At 43.6% G+C, this 18831-nt stretch overlaps 1 protein-coding gene across 1 annotated transcript in view; it reads right to left on the bottom strand.

The window, feature by feature from the left end:
• The window catches only part of dclk1a (doublecortin-like kinase 1a), a gene marked incomplete at both ends in the record, with an annotated part of 112228 nt that overhangs the window by 73764 nt on the left and 19633 nt on the right, over positions 1-18831 (bottom strand). Inside the window, 2 exons of the mRNA XM_079508097.1 lie at positions 6068-6166; positions 8239-8338. Coding sequence (XP_079364223.1) covers positions 6068-6166; positions 8239-8338 — 199 coding nt within the window. The remainder of the gene's footprint in view (positions 1-6067; positions 6167-8238; positions 8339-18831) is intronic.

Here is an 18831-nt window from a genome sequence, read left to right as displayed (position 1 = left end):
CACCCTTCATTGATTAAAAAGGGAACATTCCCTGACGGTGACGGAGACGCGACGCTGACGCGCCCGGTGGAGCCCTGGTGTTAATCTAACTGGTTCAAATTGAGTTTGAAGTTACAATGGGTTTGTATAGGAAGGGGGTGGGGCAGCTAAAATGAATATCAAATATCAAAATACTGAATCGAGCAACTTACAAACTGTCTGGGGTGTTCACATAAGCCTGAGTACACGATGAAATTACCCAACGTTTTTTTTTAAGTGAAATATCTCTTGAAGTATGTTGAAGACTAGTAGCAAAGGATCTTTGATGTGTATTTCACCGGTATTAAAGTATAATTTGCAATAAATAAATAAAAGGACAAAACGATGCCAAAGGCAGGACATGACTCGTGGTGCATTCAAGACACAGCAGAAGACTGCCGCATAAAAGAAACATGGCTCGCCTGTTCGTCATGGACAATGTATGCAGTGGGAAAGGCACTGGAGCGATGGCCATCCAGTAAGGAACTCTGGGGTACTAATCAGGGCAAGTTGTCCTTCCTCCTGTAGGCTGTGTCTACAGGAGTGACATCTTAGCTACTTCAAATAACCTTGAAGTTCTGGGACAAAGAAGAAGACCCATCCTGCAAGCAGAGTGGAGCAACCATTTTCACCCTGAATGATTTCACATCTTGACTGGATGGTCCAATGCACAGGGAGAAGGTTCACATGGATGGTCCAATGCACAGGGAGAAGGCCGATACAGGACAAGGTCCAAAAGTAGCCAAATGGACTGACCTGCAGAGGGGCAAGGTCAACAAACAAGCGCCAGAAGCAGATAAGGCCCCTATGGCAAGAACCTGCTTTCCATTTTACACAAGCTTTTGAGATTGAAGTGGGCCTGAGAAAGAGTCTTGTCTTTATCGGAGGTGGCTGTAACCTCACTCCAGACATGGTCCTTGTATCCAAGAGTCCTGAGTCCAGCTGCAGGGAGCAACATGTAGAGGTCCCTGCACACTACCCCACCATCCAGAGATGTTGTGGGATTAAAGGGATAAAGTGTGACCTTGCAGCTGGTATTTGGCGAATGCTACGACCATCCTGCCACCATGAAATCACCAGCAAGAGGAAGAACTTGGCTTAAAGGGATATTTCACTTTAAAAGAAAGGTTTGGTCATTTTATCATAATATTCAGGTTTATGTGAACACCCCAGACAGTTTTTAAGTTGCTTGATTGAGTATTTAGATATTTGATGTGAATTAGGTGCCCGCCCCCTTCCCATACAAACCCACTGTAACTTCAAACATTTTTCATATATTTTTAAGGGGCACTAGCCCCTCCTATATTCAGCTATAGTGTTGATTTTTGTCCTAACACAAACATTGACAATGAATGGATAATTTACACCATATGTGTCTGAGCAAATCGGCTATCGTTCTAACGCAAACATTAAATGCCATTGACAATGAATGTTGAATTTACATCATATGTAGACGAGCAAATCGGCTAGTATGTCCTAACACAAACATTAAATGCCATTGACAATGAATGGAGAATTTACGTCATATGTAGACGAGCAAATCAGCTGTTTGTCCTACACAAAGATTACATTCCCATTGACAATGAATTGATGATGTATCACTTCACACAGGTGTGATTTTTAATAAAAAAAAATGTTAGGAACACGGGCACCTCACGTATTAGGAGGGCAGTATGAGTCACCTGAAAAAGGACAGGTGTTTTCAATTACGCCAGGGCTCCACCGGACGCGTTGCGTCTCCGTCGTGTGCGTCAAAAAACGCACCGGTTCAATTTTAATGCACACGTCGCGTCTCCGTCAACGCAACGCAACGCGGGCAGTGGAGCCACCCTTCATTGATTAAAAAGGGAACATTCCCTGACGGTGACGGTGACGGAGACGCGACGCTGACGCGCCCGGTGGAGCCCTGGTGTTAATCTAACTGGTTCAAATTGAGTTTGAAGTTACAATGGGTTTGTATAGGAAGGGGGTGGGGCAGCTAAAATGAATATCAAATATCAAAATACTGAATCGAGCAACTTACAAACTGTCTGGGGTGTTCACATAAGCCTGAGTACACGATGAAATTACCCAACGTTTTTTTTTAAGTGAAATATCCCTTGAAGTAGCTTGAAGACTAGTAGCAAAGGATCTTTGATGTGTATTTCACCGGTATTAAAGTATAATTTGCAATAAATAAATAAAAGGACAAAACGATAACATATTAAAATGTGGAAATGCATAAAAGAGTCTAGTGGGAAAAAAAAGGAAAAATAGTAAAAACAAATTAAAAAAATGGGGAGGGATTAACGTTAAGCTTATGGTTTGCCTTTCATAGAAATAAAATCCAAAATAATGTTTGCTGCATAAAGTTGGTCCTAAGCGAGCAGACAAATCCCCACCAAATATTACCCATTAAAACGCTATCTTTATGCAGGCGTCTAATCAAATGTTTAAGTTTCTTCATTATACCTGGCATGAACACATTTTATGAGTTAGATATTACATGGTAATTCATCATGCTTCAGCATGAATACATCCTTTCCAAGTATGGGCTGCTAAAGACTATTCCATGCTGCTCACCGAATGGTGGTGAGCTACTTTCCCCCTTGTTGGCTGTTCGATATCATAACTCTGTTTGGTGCATACATACACTTGTAGATTTTATTCCCATACTACATGGAAAAATTCTGCCAAAATCATTTGTACTTTTTGTGCATCCACATCTTCAAGATTGTAGTTTGCAATTAGTATTTAGAATATAAAAGAGTTGTTCGTCCACATTTGAGATGTGTCCAGTAGTTTGCAATTTGTAGTGTTAGATTAATCTAAAACATATTTATAGTTTTACAAAGTTTAAAACAATTGTGTGAATTGTGTTCTGCAGAGAATCTAACATGTGTAAATAATATTGGCAATAAATTCACCCCTGATTCTGAAAGAACAATGTAGGCACTTGTAGCAACAGACAGCCCATTGTTGAAATGGTATGTCTCATGCCCTGCTCAAACGCCTACCAGTGTATGACTGGACTCCCTTAATCTGCCTTGGTTGAAAGAAGAGTTGGCACTGATGGGAACTAACCGGCAGACCATTAAAGTCAGGCTGGTAGCCCCTGGTTGGAATCCTGAAAGAGGCAACAAGGTGATCCTTTGCCACTGCTGATGGTCGGTACACAGACACAGACTCACAGAAGTACCTCGATTCAAACATCTCCGTCAGGTAGACAGCACACCTTCTGATGCTCGGATACTTCTCTTTGTCCAGCCGCTTCCAGAAGCCTCCCAGTTCCATCAAGGTGTTTGCGGTGGCTTTAACGGCAATGTCACCCTGCAGAGTCATTATCTCCATCTCTACGGCAGTGACGTCCACGCCAAACAGCGTTCCCATCTTGTCTGCAATGACTTGGATGTGCTCCACTTCCATCACTCGGCCAAACGGGTAGCTCATGTATGAGACTACAGGCTCAAGCGACGCTAAGTCAGCGAATGTTCCCTCAAACTCGGCCAATATGCTCTTCACCTGCTCCGTGTAGCGCTGGCAGTCCAGCTGCGAGGCCTCAGTGCCTTGCCGTGCCAGTTCTGACTGCAAGTGTGCAAAGTAGTGCAGGTCACGTCTTTGTAGCATCGAACAGCTCATATTCAGCTTGATTTTGAACGACTGCAATGTGCTGATCATGTCCATCACACGCCTGTCTTTACCTAGATATAAAGATAGAATATCAGGGATCATGTTGATGAATTGAATACATAGGACCACATTGGAAACAAGTCCCCATGACTTTTTTGTGTTATCCCTTTAGCATTATTGTCTGACATGCCTTATTGACCACGTGCTGTTTATATTTATGACTAATAAAGTATTCAAATAATAAATCAATCAATCAAAATAGAATGCAAAAAAGGTAAATATACAGCACAAATACAAAAGTAACATATATATACAATATAATTAATTATATTATACATAAACCATACAGTACAAAATGATCATCCATGGATTTACCTTGTAGTTGCGAGTTCAGTTCATTCAGCATCTCTGTCAGGTCCACGAGGAAAGCCAAATCCATCAGCCACTGCGTGTCTTCCAGACGTTCATAGCCTGCATGGTTGGACTTCTCCAGGAAGTCTTTAATCTCAGGCAACAGCTCTCTGAATCGAGCCAAAAGCGTCCCTCTGCTCAGCCAGCGGACATTGGTGGGAAGCAATAAGTCTGTGCGATGGTCTCTCTCACTCTCCTCCAAGTCCACCTGGAAGAGCCTGCTCTGCAGGCTGCGTTCCTGAACGGAACACACAACCTTCATGACAACATCGATCACGTCCTTCATGTTCAGGATTTCCCCACACGGCGCTTGCTGGTGATTAATGTACTGGTGGTGGAGAAACTGGGGGAAATCAGAGCTTTGTTTGCACAGTGCAATGAACCCACAGGTGCAGCCCACCATGGCCGGGGTGCAGTCCGTCGATACGGAAACCAGTTTGAACAATGGAAGTTCCATCTTGGTGACAACATCCATGAACGCACGGAAAATGTCCTCGCCTTTTGCGTCGTGTCCTTTCAGAGGCAAGATCGTGAGCAAGTTCTCTCGTGCGCTGATGTCGTCGAACACCATTCTGATGAAAACGCATATCCTGGCATTGTTATTAATGTCTGTAGACTTCTCCAACTGCAGGGAGAAACTTGCACAGGTTTTGATGTCTTCTTTCAGCTGCTTCTCCAAGTCTTCTGAGCTCCCCTCACATCTCTGTGTCACTGTTCTCCCGGAAAACTGAAGCTTGTTGATGACATCCATGATTTCAGTCCTGTCCTTACAGTGGCCAAACAAATCCTTGCTCGCCGAAAGCATCACTTCCTTGAATATCTCGCCGTCCTGAAATGATTTCTCGTGTTTGGCGAGAACCTGGCACACATCATGATTGGAGGAGGCTGCAGTAGTGGTTTCATGAAACTTTACAGATTTTCTCTTTCTCACTTCAGTGTTGGCTGAAAATGGCTTCTTGTCAAATGATTTGTGATTTGTCTTCTGTCCTTTGGTATCTCGTCTTCCGGAGCTCATTCTCAATACCGCTGCCTTGTCTCGTCTCATCTCCTTTGCTGTTTGAAAGTGATAGTAGCATAAAATTACACAGATAACATGCTGGGACCATTGATATGTGGCCCGGGACCATTCCTGTGTTAATTCACGCTGCTCCCCTTAGTTGGGAAGCGGCACATTCAAACCAGAAAGCCTGAGCGTGATTGGATGACTGACAGTCATGAAGGGTTGTTTTTGTCTTTTTTTGTTTTGTTTTGTTTATTTATGCATTGATTTTATTTTTTACTGTTCCATTATCAACAAAAACAAAACCACTCAAGATCAACCGGTTGATTGCAAAGACATGGTTGCCCACCCTGCCCAATAGTATAACATACTATTGCTGTCGGGCAGAAACCTCTTTGTGTTTCCAAATTGTGTTTCGTAAATGAAGGCCAACTTGATCATTCTACAGCATCCATCCATCTTCAACCGCTTATCCATAGTCGGGTCATCACCAGAGAGCTCCAGACTTCCCTCTCCAGAGCAACATTAGTAACTTCCTTCCTGGGGTATCCTGAGGCAATCCAAGGCCATTTTGGATCGCCAGACAGAGATGATACTATAGCAACATTTTGTGTGCTTCTGCTGAACACAAACATCACCAAACTAGATGGATGTCTTGAAAAGTGGAAAAATGTCCTAAAAAATACATCTTGGAAATGAACAGTAGTGAGTGGATTGTGTGTGTGTGTGTGTGTGTGTGTGTGTGTGCGTGCGTGCATGCGCGTTGGGGGTCTAGACCACTTTTCAGTTTTTCCAACAGATAAATATGCATTGAAGACAAAAGAAGCCCTGAACAACTGCTGGAAGTGACCGTTCCTCATGACCTTGTGCAAATTCAGAGTGTGACATACTTTGAGGCAAGTACACACACACACACACACACACACACACACACACACACACACACACACACACACACACACACACACACACACACACACACACACACACACACACACACAAATACAGTATCATAGATGGACATGTTACCAGATGCAGGGGACTTGCTGCGTAGTGATTGGTTGGCGGTCCTGGGCGACGCCCGGGTCAGAGGGGCACTGATCTTCCCTGACTTCATCACACGACACTCTGACATCAAAATGAAAACATCAACAACAACAGAGATCAATGGAAAAAATATTAATAGTTCCCTTTCGTCCTTGATGAATTGAATACGTAGGATCACAGAGGTACCAGGAAATCTATAGCCATGGAGAGAATTAATTAATGATTGCTATGGCAATGAAGATATCTTCACCAAATTATGGAAAGCTTTGCTATCTGACACGATGGTCCTCAGTTGGAGATTGTAGTGACATGTCGATCATAACAGTGAACCACTGCTATAGTCGTTATTAGAGGGAATGCATGATATGTCTATGTATTGCCATAGCCGACAAGATGTTTGGAATAATGCAAAAATAACTAATAATCCTTTTCTCCCCTCTTTATTTTCTGTTTGCTTTTGTTTTTTGGCTTTTGTCCGTTTTAGTTTCCCCTCCATTTTTGTGTAGTGAAAGTGCTTTTTATTTTCCATGGCTTCATGTTGTACAAGAATGTTACTGCTGTGCCCAAATAAAAATAAAAATATTTAAAAACAAAAGAAGAATAGTAGACGTCAGCTGGAGTTGAGAGTAAAGTGCACTGCAGGACAACCAGTAGTCAGGCTACCTCAGGACAGCCAACCCAAGTTGTCCATTACTTTAATGAATTTAAGATGAATCTAAAAGCCCTGCCAAAAAAACATGACCACTCTCAGTCTCTCGGGAGACTCCAACAATCCAAGGCCATCCGGACTGTATATCAATGCAGTCGGGCTGCAGAAACCTTAACTTTTAATGTTTTTATTTTTATATTTTTTCATGAATGAATGCGCTACTTCGTCGTGGAAGAGTGTGGAAAATAGCTGATCTACAAGCTCACGACAAGGTTTGAGTGTAGTGTACAAATGTAACCAAACAATACATTTAAAATATATATGAATTATATACTGTACATTAAAGAAACAAAAGACACTTTTGTCGAGGGGGTTTGGGGTGTATATGGTCAGTAATAATTTAATATCATGTGTTTTATAATAAACTTTATTTATTTTCCTTTTACTCACGCACGCACGCACGCACGCACGCACGCACGCACGCACACACGCACGTCATCTCCTCCCTGAAGAACATTGTTCTTCTGTCACTGTATGACTCATCACCACCGCACAGGGTGGGGAAGGGGGCAAATCACAACGTGTGTGTGTGTGTGTGTGTGTGTGTGTGTGTGTGTGTGTCATGGTGTGGTGTTAAAGTATGACAGCATGTTAGAGAGGAGGCAGAAGTGATAATTGCACAGATGCTTCCTTCGGATGCTTCGTGTCTGTCTGTCTGTCTGTCTGTCTGTCTGTCTGTCTGTCTGTCTGTCTGTCCGTCCATCGGTATGTGTGTGTGTGTGTGTGTGTGTGTGTGTGTGTGTGTGTGTGCACGCGCGTGCGTTTGTGTGCGTGTGTCTCGGGTAAATCAAACGAGATGAAGAGAAGGGAAGCCGGTGAAGAGTGAGTGAGGAAGGAGCGTTCAGCTGTGATGGATCAATGTGTACGGATGGAGAGGACATGATTAAAACACTGCAGCCTGCCTCCACACGTCACACCACAGGAAACATTCTGAACATGAACGCTCAATGGAAGTATAGTGACTTTGTGTGAGTGATGAAGACTGACACACAGAGAGAGTGAAAACAGACCAATAGGAGACATGATGGAATCCCTTTTTGTCATTTTGAAGAGGGCAGATGAGTGGGGAGAGGAGAGGAGAGGAGAGGAGAGGAGGGGAGGGGAGGGGAGAGGAGAGGAGAGGAGAGGAGAGGAGAGGAGAGGAGAGGAGAGGGGAGGGGAGGGGAGAGGAGAGGAGAGGAGAGGAGAGGAGAGGAGAGGAGAGGAGAGGAGAGGAGAGGAGAGGAGAGGAGAGGAGAGGAGAGGAGAGGAGAGGAGAGGAGAGGAGAGGAGAGGTCTCATGTAGAGAAGACATGAGTCACATACTGTACCCCAAAACACCAATTATACATTTTTAAAAAATATATTTTTTTGTCAGAATCTGTTGCCACAGGGAACTAAAACTGTGAATGGAGCAAAACATTTGAGCGTTTAACTGTCAGAGAAGGAATGAACAGCATCTCACCACTCTCATCCAGCATGAAGTCATCCTGGTAGCGAAGCTTCTCCGGACCGCACGCCACAAAGATGTCCTCATCCCCGAAGAAATCCTGTAGACATGTCACCTAAAAAACAAAAGATAAACATGCAGGTTTCAGTTAGGAAACAGTTGGGTGTACACAAACAAGTGTATAAATCAGGCATACGTATAATCCCCCTAAACCCTAAACATAACCTCTGAATGCTTAATCCTACCTTATCATAAAACAACCATTTCTCTTGTGAAGAGCCAGAGAATCAAATAAAATTATATTACACTTTTAGGGACATTTGTAAGTATAGTAATAGACATAAACACTGTGTGTGTGTGTGTGTGTGTGTGTGTGTGTGTGTGTGTGTGTGTGTGTGTGTGTGTGTGTGTGTGTGTGTGTGTGTGTGTGTGTGTGTGTGTGTGTGTGTGTGTGTTGTTTGGCCTGCAGTACCACGGTTTAATGATGGGATCAGAAGCTAATGAGACCTCACAAGACATGACTCATTTGAACAGGTCCTTCGTTTGCATGAGCAGCAAATGCTCTGGAAAATACAAATAAGGGCAAACGGACAGACAGCCTCTAGATTAGTGTCCCACCACCACATACCAATGAGAGAGAGAGAGCGTGGCGCACAGAAAATCAATTGAAGACAGGAGGACAGGAAATTGACTAATTATGTTGGTATTGCTGTTCAATTAAAAGACTCAAAGACACGGGGGGAGAGAGAGAGGGAGAGAGAGAGAGAGAGACAGAGAGGGGGGGGGGAGAGAGAGAGAGAGAGAGAGAGAGAGAGAGAGAGAGAGACAGAGAGAGGGGGGGGGGGGGGGGGGAGAGAGAGAGAGAGAGAGAGAGAGAGAGAGACAGACATACTTGGTTATACTGTCACAGTAAAGTTTGGAGCTGGCAGTTATTTGACTCACTCACAGCCAGTGCTCAAATGAGTCACTTGTATTGTATTGCACGTATAGCCAGACATCACGCTGTGTAGCTAACGCACCAGAACCATGTTGACAACAATCCACTTGTCTCTAACCAACTCATCATTCTCAGTGCCAACTCGTCACACGGTAAAGGTTGACGCTCGGCCATCTATCTGCCTTTGGCATCCAGTGCTGCTGACGCAGAGGACACACCAGAGGCCTCTGTTATACTTAGTTGTGTGCCAGAAAGTATCAGATCTACAAGCTCACCAGGAAGCGTCACGAATGTGACACGTTACAAGCTCACCAGCTTGTAGATTTTCACTACTTCTTAAACATGTGTTTTTTGGAATTTCTTTGATTTTGTTTTAATTTATTCATGAAATTCATTTGAAATTACTTTTAATTCATTCTTTTTTGTATCGTTTTGGCTTTTTTAACGTTTTTAAATATAGAATAATGTACAAAAACAAAAGAAACTAGATAAAGTGCCCCTCGGGGCACAGGTCACCACCTGGGCAGGTCAGGTTGTGGCCTCCTGGTGGCGCTATAATAGGCCAATGTGAAAAGGGTGCCATTTCTTCTTGGATGGCAATTGCATGATTTGAGGCATTTTGTTCCAAAAATGTGTTTTGCATCGGACAGCTACATGACTATAGAGATAGTGTGTAACGATTTGCGGGATTTTTGGAGTAAAAATGTGTTTTTCAAAAGTCGGCCTCCTGCTATAACAGGCCGTTCTGGAAAATTTGGGGCAGAGGTTCATCGTTGGCATCCAGGGAGTGTGCGTGCAAAATTTGGCACCGACCGGGTCAACGGTGCCGGAGATTAGCTGTACACAGACGGACGGACGGACGGACGGACACACGGACTCACTCACACACACGGACGTGCAAAACAGAGTATGTGCAAAACATACTCTCTCCCCATGCCTTCGGCCTGGTGGAGACAATAAAGGGATATTTACTTCTGACCGATAAAAATGTGGCCACGACCCATAAATGTGTCCTCTGATCCACTGTTTGGGAAACAGTGTGCTGATGTGACAAGCATAGATAGTTGTCAATAATATTGTCAATATTCCAAATTACAAACAGATTATGGACAAGATGACGAGCATTCATGCACAAAACGCAGCTACAGGCCTGAAACCCATTAAGGGCCATTAGCGGTCAATAACAAAACAGTGTCCTGCTGGGCCTCAAGGAGGAGCCCTCCTATCAGCAAAGCGTTGTCAATATGTTCCCATGGCAATTAATGGCCCAGAATGCACTGCTTGTGCCCTTAGTCACCAGCAGTCAACATTCCGAGAAGTCACTGCTAACAGCGAGGTTTTTCAGAAAAATGTATGGTAAACAAGCGTGTGTGTGTGTGTGTGTGTGTGTGTGTGTGTGTGTGTGTGTGTGTGTCGTGCGTAATGCATGTCTGTGACGTGTGTACAGTATGTGTGCACACGCGTGTGTATGTTTTGGGAGAGAGAGAGCGAGAGAGCGCTAGATTCCAAAGCAGTAAACTGACAGCAGACAACAAATCATGCCAATCATCCCTGAAGCAGACGGCAGCGGATTCAGAAAGTGTTACATAACTTTTTTTTTTAAAATACACTTGGCATCTGTGTGTGGTGTGTGCATGTGCGTGATGTGCACCTATGACTACATACACATTTCTGTGAAAGAACGCATACCGTGCATGTAGTCTGTGTGTGTGTGTGTGTGTGTGTGTGTGTGTGTGTGTGTGTGTGTGTGTGTGTGTGTGTGTGTGTGTGTGTGTGTGTGTGTGTGTGTGTGTGTGTGTGTGTGTGTGTGTGTGTGTGTGTGTGTGTGTGTGTGTGTGTGTGTGTGTACGAGAAACCAGTCCCCCTGACACACACAACTCTGGTGATTAAGTGCAGTTCAGCACAGAGCTCACGGCTCTCTCTCTCTCTCTATGCTAATAACAAGATGACAACGCTGGTGATACTGGTGCTAATGATAACAACACAGCCCCGGGGCATGAACACTGACTTAAATCATTTAATAAAAAAATAAATACATTTAGTAATAGGCCCCTTTAATTGTTTTTGGGCAAGGCTATTTTGTCTGGGAACCCATTCGGTTTGGATCCCAGATGTAGTGGAGTAGAAGTAAAAGCATTGGAAATTGGAAATACCTCAAGATTGTAGTCAAGTACAGTACTTACTGTAAGTAAATGTACTTTGTTACTTTGCATCACTGCTCGGCTATTAGCGCTGACTGAAAACCTTGGCTCTTTGTCCCTTAGTATATCTGCACAATGTTGTGGCCTCAGGTTTTCTACTCGTGAAAATGTTATTTCCTGCGACTCCATCAGCGATCGAGTGTACAATACATGCCAGAGGTTCTCAACCTTTTCAAGAAAACACCACAGGCTGGGAATCACTGATGAATGCTGTATAGTCAAACTTTATCATGGCGCCTTACGTTACCATTGCCTTCCTGTACCTGTGACTACTAGCCGCGGCCTTCAGTCTCGAGAGACCATGGCACAAGCACACTTGGATTAGATCAGGTGGTGCTGAGGGAGCAGTGCTTTGTGTCTTTAGATCAGGTGGTGCTGAGGGAGCAGTGCTTTGTGTCTTTAGATCAGGTGGTGCTGAGGGAGCAGTGCTTTGTGTCTTTCTGCCAGCGATTCTGTCGCCTGCTGACGCTGATTGAGGTGCTTTCCTTTCTGCTGCTGCTTGACTCAGCTCCGCTGATTTGAGGTATGTTTTACTTTACTTGAGTATTTCCAATTTCCAGTACTTTTACTTATACTCCACTTCATCTCGGATCCAAATATTGTACTTTTACTCTACTGCATTTATGTGAAAACTTTAGTTACTAATTACTTTGTAGAGTTTGATTATAATTATAAAACATGCATTAACCAATTCAGACCTATACATTTGAAAATAGCCTATCTACAAACTCATAAATCTGCTATTTTCAAAAGATTTGTATAGGCCTACATTTATAACTTGAAATGAGACATTCTGCATAATGAGCACTTTCTACTTTTGGTACTTCAACTACATTTTTATACCAATACTTTTGTACTTTTACTCAAGTAAATGTTGAATTCCGGACTTTTACATGTAACAGAGTAGTTCTACATTGCAGTATTGATACTTAACACGAATTATGCTAATGACGTATAGAAGTCTTTAGGTCCTTTTTAATGATACCAAACCAAATTATAAAAATCATTTTTCAGCGATCCTAGACCGGTTTCGCACATGCGCACTGCCGTTCACTTCCTTGTTTATGGCCCGGGCTGACAAAAGTTGCTCATAACTCTAAATCTACGGCGCTCTCCATGGTTTTGATTATAATGCTGATGTTCTGTGGTAATTTCTGACTTCAGCAAGCACCTCGTTTGGAATAATAACGCTTCTAGAGAGACATAAGACGAGGTAGCGTGAGGTACTAATTATGCCTCCCGGTTTTGGGGGATAATGGAAGGCGGGGCTTTTCAGAGTAAAATCTGCCTCATCTGTGTGGCACTCTAGCGGCTTTATTATGAAAAATTCCCCGGTAAAAAAAGTGTTAAGTAAAACATGAGTTTTTCCACCACTGGTGACTACACACACAGGAGCTGTTGAAGCACCGGCTGCTGCATGTAATTGTATGTTAATTCATGTTATGTTGTAATCTTGTCCTTTCTCTCCTCTCCTGTCAATTCTCCTGTCAATTCTCAATGTTAATTTATGCATATCTAAGTGAATAGGAGTGTTGTCTTATCCCTCACTGGAGGCCTTGTATATGTTTCAGGTAACGAAGGGAACCTGTGTTCGGTGCGTTTGGTCATATCCGTTTTGTTGTTTTTGTTGTTTATTCTTTTCCTACAAATGGAACCCTGATGTGCTACATAATTAGAGCTGATCTGGAGTCCGGTAACGGTTCCTGGAATGTGGCCCTTTGAATGTGCTCAGCGGGCACGCAGCGGGGAGGAGAGGAAAAGGGAACGAGGGATGTGGAAGAGGGAGGTTAAGAGGGACGCGTTCGCATGTAGGCCAGCCTCACAGGAAGGAAGAGCTTTGAAGTACACACACACACACACCACAGAGTATGTAGGCTACACAAACATTTGGGAACACACACACACACACACACACACACACACACACACACACACACACACACACACACACACACACACACGCGCGAGGGGGGGGGGGGGGGCAGGGAGTGTGAAAACTACAGTTGCCATGACAATTCGTCCCCCCGGGGCGCCCGTGCGTGGCTGGCTGGCGTTGCCACCCGCCATATTGTCCATATTTCATTTAGCACGTTAATACATACAGTAGTACCAAACAGAACGTTTCTCTGAGGGTGTGCAATGTAAAGGCCTATTCATAGTCCAGTTTTCGGTGATGAGGTGAACACCGCTATCACCGAAAACTACAACATGATGTCACTGCTATGACATGATGTCGAGCTAACCCCCGCTCTCCCCAGCCCTTATCTCTGTTTTTACTCACCACCGAAACGGTGGTCTAGAAGCTGTTATGTTGTGCTGGCTATAGTATACTTTATAATAGTTGCAATGAGAGCTCAGCATAGCCGGGCAGCGCTGTCCTCCTGGCCGTGACGTGTGTGTGTGTGTGTCGGCCGGGGGGGGGGGGGGACTCGGGGAGGCAGCCTCGCAGTATATCCAGCACAACGTGAGTTCCCCCCTACGTTCCCCCGCCTCCCGGTTCATCTGCCCCCCCCCCCCACCCCCCCACACACACACACACACTCACACACACTCGTCACGGAGAACACAGGACAGCACTCCATGGTGGTTTTTGCAAGCTGAGCTCCCGACGTAAGAACAAACAAACTCCATAAACAGAGCAGCGGGAGAACGAGGGAGAACAAAGGAATGAAATAATAGAGACAGCGACAAAAATAGAATAGAAAATAAACGGAAAAGGACCAGAAAGGAATAGAATAGAGGCAGATAGGCAGTAGAGAAAGCACAGGGAAAACAAGTGTTGGCCATGGAGGGTAGGAGATATGAGCACGGTGATAAACTATGAGCACCTTCATCAAAACCACCGTTCTAGTGAAGAGGTGACTACCGAAGCAGTGGTCACCTCTTCGGTGGTCACCTCCCTCAACCGAACTCAACCATGAATAGGCCTTAACGCTCACGCGTGCATTGGGTTGCATTTTATATACACTCTCAGGGTTTTTACAGTGTATATATAGTGGTCCCAGAGGTAGACATGTCAAATTTGGGGTGTGTGTGTGTAAGACACTGACTGAACGTGAACACCTAACCTAACTGCTCCCAATGAGCATGTCTGTGTCTTGCATGGTTTCCTCTGCTGCCAGCAAGTGAATGTACGCAATGTGAATGTAATGGACATTGTAAAACCCCTTGGATATAGGCGCTATATACAATACACAGTAAACGCACCGATTACCATTTACATCATAGAGACAGAAATCAGAAACGAAAGTACATTTTCCACAGAATGAGAGAGAGAGAGAGAGAGAGAGAGAGAGAGAGAGAGAGAGAGGTGGGTAGGGAGGGAGAGATCTGATGAGAACAGAGAGGAATAGATGGAATAGATAACAGAGGGAGGGGTGTGTGTGTGTGTGTGTGTGTGTGTGTGTGTGTGTGTGTGTGTGTGTGTGTGTGTGTGTGTGTGTGTGTGTGTGTGTGTGTGTGTGTGTGTGTGTGTGTGTGTGTGTGTGTGTGTTCCTGACTACTACTGCTGTCTGTGTAGTTGTGCTTCTGCATGACAACAGAGCAGCTTTGATGTCTGTGGTGGTGTAACATTAAGATGCTCACTGAGAACAAGTTACACAACACCTCTGCTCTGCTTTACAACGTGCTCACATGCACACAGTGAAATCTTGACACAGAGTAACACACATTTGTACATTCTTCCGAGTTACAAATGGATAAATTAACGCAGATTTTGACCATGTTATGTCGACATACTGGACATTGAGAAGCAGAAGGACAGAGCGACAGAAAGACAGATGGAGAATGAAACACATCGTTGCTGTCGGGCAGAAACCTCCATATCAAACGTTTCTGTGTTCTTTTATTTGTGTGTGAATTAGTGCCCTACTTGATCACACTACAGCATCACACAAAACCATCAAAACAAAAGGACTTGAAACGCGGCATGAAGTGACATGTTTTGAGCTTGTAGATCTGCTGGTAAGACCATTCCATTTCATAAAAAATAGCCGATAGCTCTAGATCTGCCATTTTCACTACTTTTGTGCGACACTCTTGTATGATGCAATAGGACTACAATGGAATTTCGTTTTAGCATTATTGTATAACTAATAGTACAGTGGCCTGGACGCAGCCATAGCTGAGGTGTCAAATTAAGCACAGCTTGACACCTCCGCATTGAATGCCTACACCTGGCCTGCAGGGCACCGCTCCATGGATTCGTCTATAGAGGCTATGAACGTGGTATCATCGTACCCGGAAATTATGCTGGAACGCCTACTGAGTGTCAAAAATCTACTTTCTGGCCTCTGATTTTATTACAGTAAACAACGTTAAACTCAGCAACATTGCAACTGTACGGAAAGCTTGAATTATCCTTTGCAGATAGAAAGAGGATAATTCAAGCTTTTAGTACACCTGCAATTTTGGTGAGTTTGACGTTGTTTATTACAATAAGGACTTTTCTGTTTTGATGTACGGGCTGTCAATGGCAAATAGCGGCTAGTTGTCATTAACTTAATGGCATGATGGCCGCCGTCTGCATAAGGTCCATGCTGCTCAATGTTTTGCCACTCATTCTAAATGAGGGTGGGGTATCCCGTTGGAAAAGTGACGCATGGCATGTGCATACTCTATTCAATCAATAGGTCATTTATTTACGGGAAAAAACGGAAATACAGAGATACAAGGTTTTTGCCCAACAGACAGAAATGAGGAGATGAAACGAGAGCAGGAGACTGCGTGGGAGGTGTGGGAAAATGGCATTCATCCTAATCACCTCCTCATCATCAACCATCCTCGTCTATCTTCTGTCTGGCTGAACCCGAGAAAAACTACCCGAAACAAAATAATCATAATTTTTAATAGATCTCCTATTTTTGAATAGCCAACATGGATAAAGTGGTTAAATGATTGTGATGCGGACCCCAGGAACCCCCCTCCCCTTTGAACAAGGTTTATTTTTTTAGCAATGTAAGATCAATTGCTTCTGCTTCAGCATGTTAACTTTCCGGGAAGACAAAGGCTATTGGTTTCCATTAGCTTGGAATGCCCGCATGGATGATGTCATTGGCAGGAAGGTTTCCGAACTGTCCCACAGCCCACCTCTGACTCTGAGACACAGAGCAAGTAGACGAAATAATGAATACCCGGTATGAATGTATAGTGAGGACCAATTATATGAAGATATGGTTGAAAGTTAGTGTTCCTTTAAGATTATTTATCATCTCTGTTGGGTGGAAACCCAAAGAAGAAAACCAGAACGCTTACTTTTCAGGATTCAAATTCAAAAATAGCAAAAGTAGCAGATCGGCAAGCTCTAAACGTGCCGTGCTTCGAGCTTGTCTACTTTTGAAGCTTGTGTGACGCACAAGAGAACCACGAAAAGTTAGAATATGGACATGAGAGGTTTCTGGCCGACAGCAACGTTATATTCCATCACACCACGGTGTCACTGAAGTAAGGAATATAGATTTTAGCCAGCTTACAGAGTTTGAGAGCCTTTGGATTTGTGCTATCGCATAAATTAGCCAGACGATCAGAGACATGAGCCTACATCTAATTATTCCCTCAATACAGCTTTTTAATTAGCATGAAATTATTATTTTTTCGTTTCACTGAATGTAATGTTTACATTGATTATGTAACACATCATTTCAACGTTTCTCTAACGGGATCGCATTTATATTGTGACTGCGCCATCTAGTGTGAATCCACTGAACAGCAACTGGAGAGACATCAGTTTCTCAAGTCATTCCAGAGACACACACACACACACACACACACACACACACACACACACACACACACACACACACACACACACACACACACACACACACACACACACACACACACACACACACACACACACACACACACACACACACACACACACACACACACACACACACACACACATTTTGTCTTGACTCTATACAACTGCTTGATCATACTCCTACAGCGTCATATAAAAGCATCAAAAGTACTTTAGCCATTTTTTTTATCCTGAAAAGTAACAGTTTTGGACATAAAAGGTTTCCACCCGACAGAGACGATATAATACAATCAAAGGAGTCTGTCTGTGTTGTTTAAAACAACACATTGCACCAGACAGTGACACTGTCACTGGCACTACTCATTCTAACCACACGGTGGCACTGTCTGATAACGACAATGTGGATATCACTCTGGAAGCAGCAAGACCATGCATAATTATTACTTACACTAATTATATGTTTTTCAACACAAACATAATTAGAAAATGTGCTTTTCAGCACAAATATAATGATAAAATTATGCTACAATTAAGTTTGAAGAACAAACAATGATGCACAATAACAGACCCCTGGGTAAATGATTGAATGTTAGGAACCAAATGGACCCGGCCTTACAGTGTAACACTGAGTGTCCAATGGGTGTCTGTGGCCTAATGCATACCACAGTGGTTCTCAAAATGATATGGACCTCCAAAATGATGTATTTGGGTATTTGTAATAAAAATAAATATAAAAAGGTATTGAAAGTTACACGCTTTGAACTTGTAGATCTGCTATTTTTGAATAGCCAAAGTAAAAGATAATTATGGTTAAAATGGTTAAATTGATTGTGACTCCACTTTGAGAACCAGTGGCTTACCGAACTGGGGGGGTATTGGTATCAAAATGTACTTAAAGTACCAAAAGTAGGAAGTACTTTGAAAATAGCAGATCTAGTAGCTCACAATGCGTCACGATGCGATGCATTGTGAGCTTGTAGATCGGCTATTTTCAAATGGGTGTCAGGCTCATGACTGTAGGACTGTTAGTACGTCGGACCAAACACATGTGTGTCTGTGTTAAGCCAAAACCACACCAAAGGGTCGCGTTGGGATAAAACTGTTTTTAAGGTAAACCACACCAATACAACTCATTGAGTTGCAATTAGTTGCATTGGTGTGGTCTACCTTAAAAAACGTTTTTGTCCCAACCGGACCTTTTGGTGTGGTTTGGGCTTTAGAGCACCGAGCCCTTGATCCCATGACTGGCTGAATCGTGTTGGACTTCTATTTTGTGACTATTAGTTCATGTGTGTCTGCCTTAATTGTGTAATGTACAACCATCTTGACCTTAGAGACTGTGTGTGTGTGTGTGTGTGTGTGTGTGTGTGTGTGTGTGTGTGTGTGTGTGTGTGTGTGTGTGTGTGTGTGTGTGTGTGTGCGTGTGTGCGTGTGCGCTCTGTGCATGCTGAGCTGCCAGCCAGCCGGTCATCATCTGATTAGTGAAAAGACAGGAGGAGGGGAGGTCTGTTTGGGATGCATGGGGTAATGACTACGGTCTGCTATTAGGATGACACAGCTGAGACAAATAGAGAGAGACAGGGGCTGGCACCATTATCACATTTCACTTGGCGATTAATTGCCACACGGCGTTAAACACCGTCACAAATGCCATTTCTGTTTTTCTTTTAGGCTTTGAAGTTGCACAAGGCAGATATGGCATATAACTG

This window comes from Electrona antarctica, assembly GCF_951216825.1.
Source record: "Electrona antarctica genome assembly, chromosome: 8".
Lineage (NCBI taxonomy): Eukaryota > Metazoa > Chordata > Actinopteri > Myctophiformes > Myctophidae > Electrona > Electrona antarctica.
This window is presented reverse-complemented; position numbering and strand designations above follow the sequence as displayed.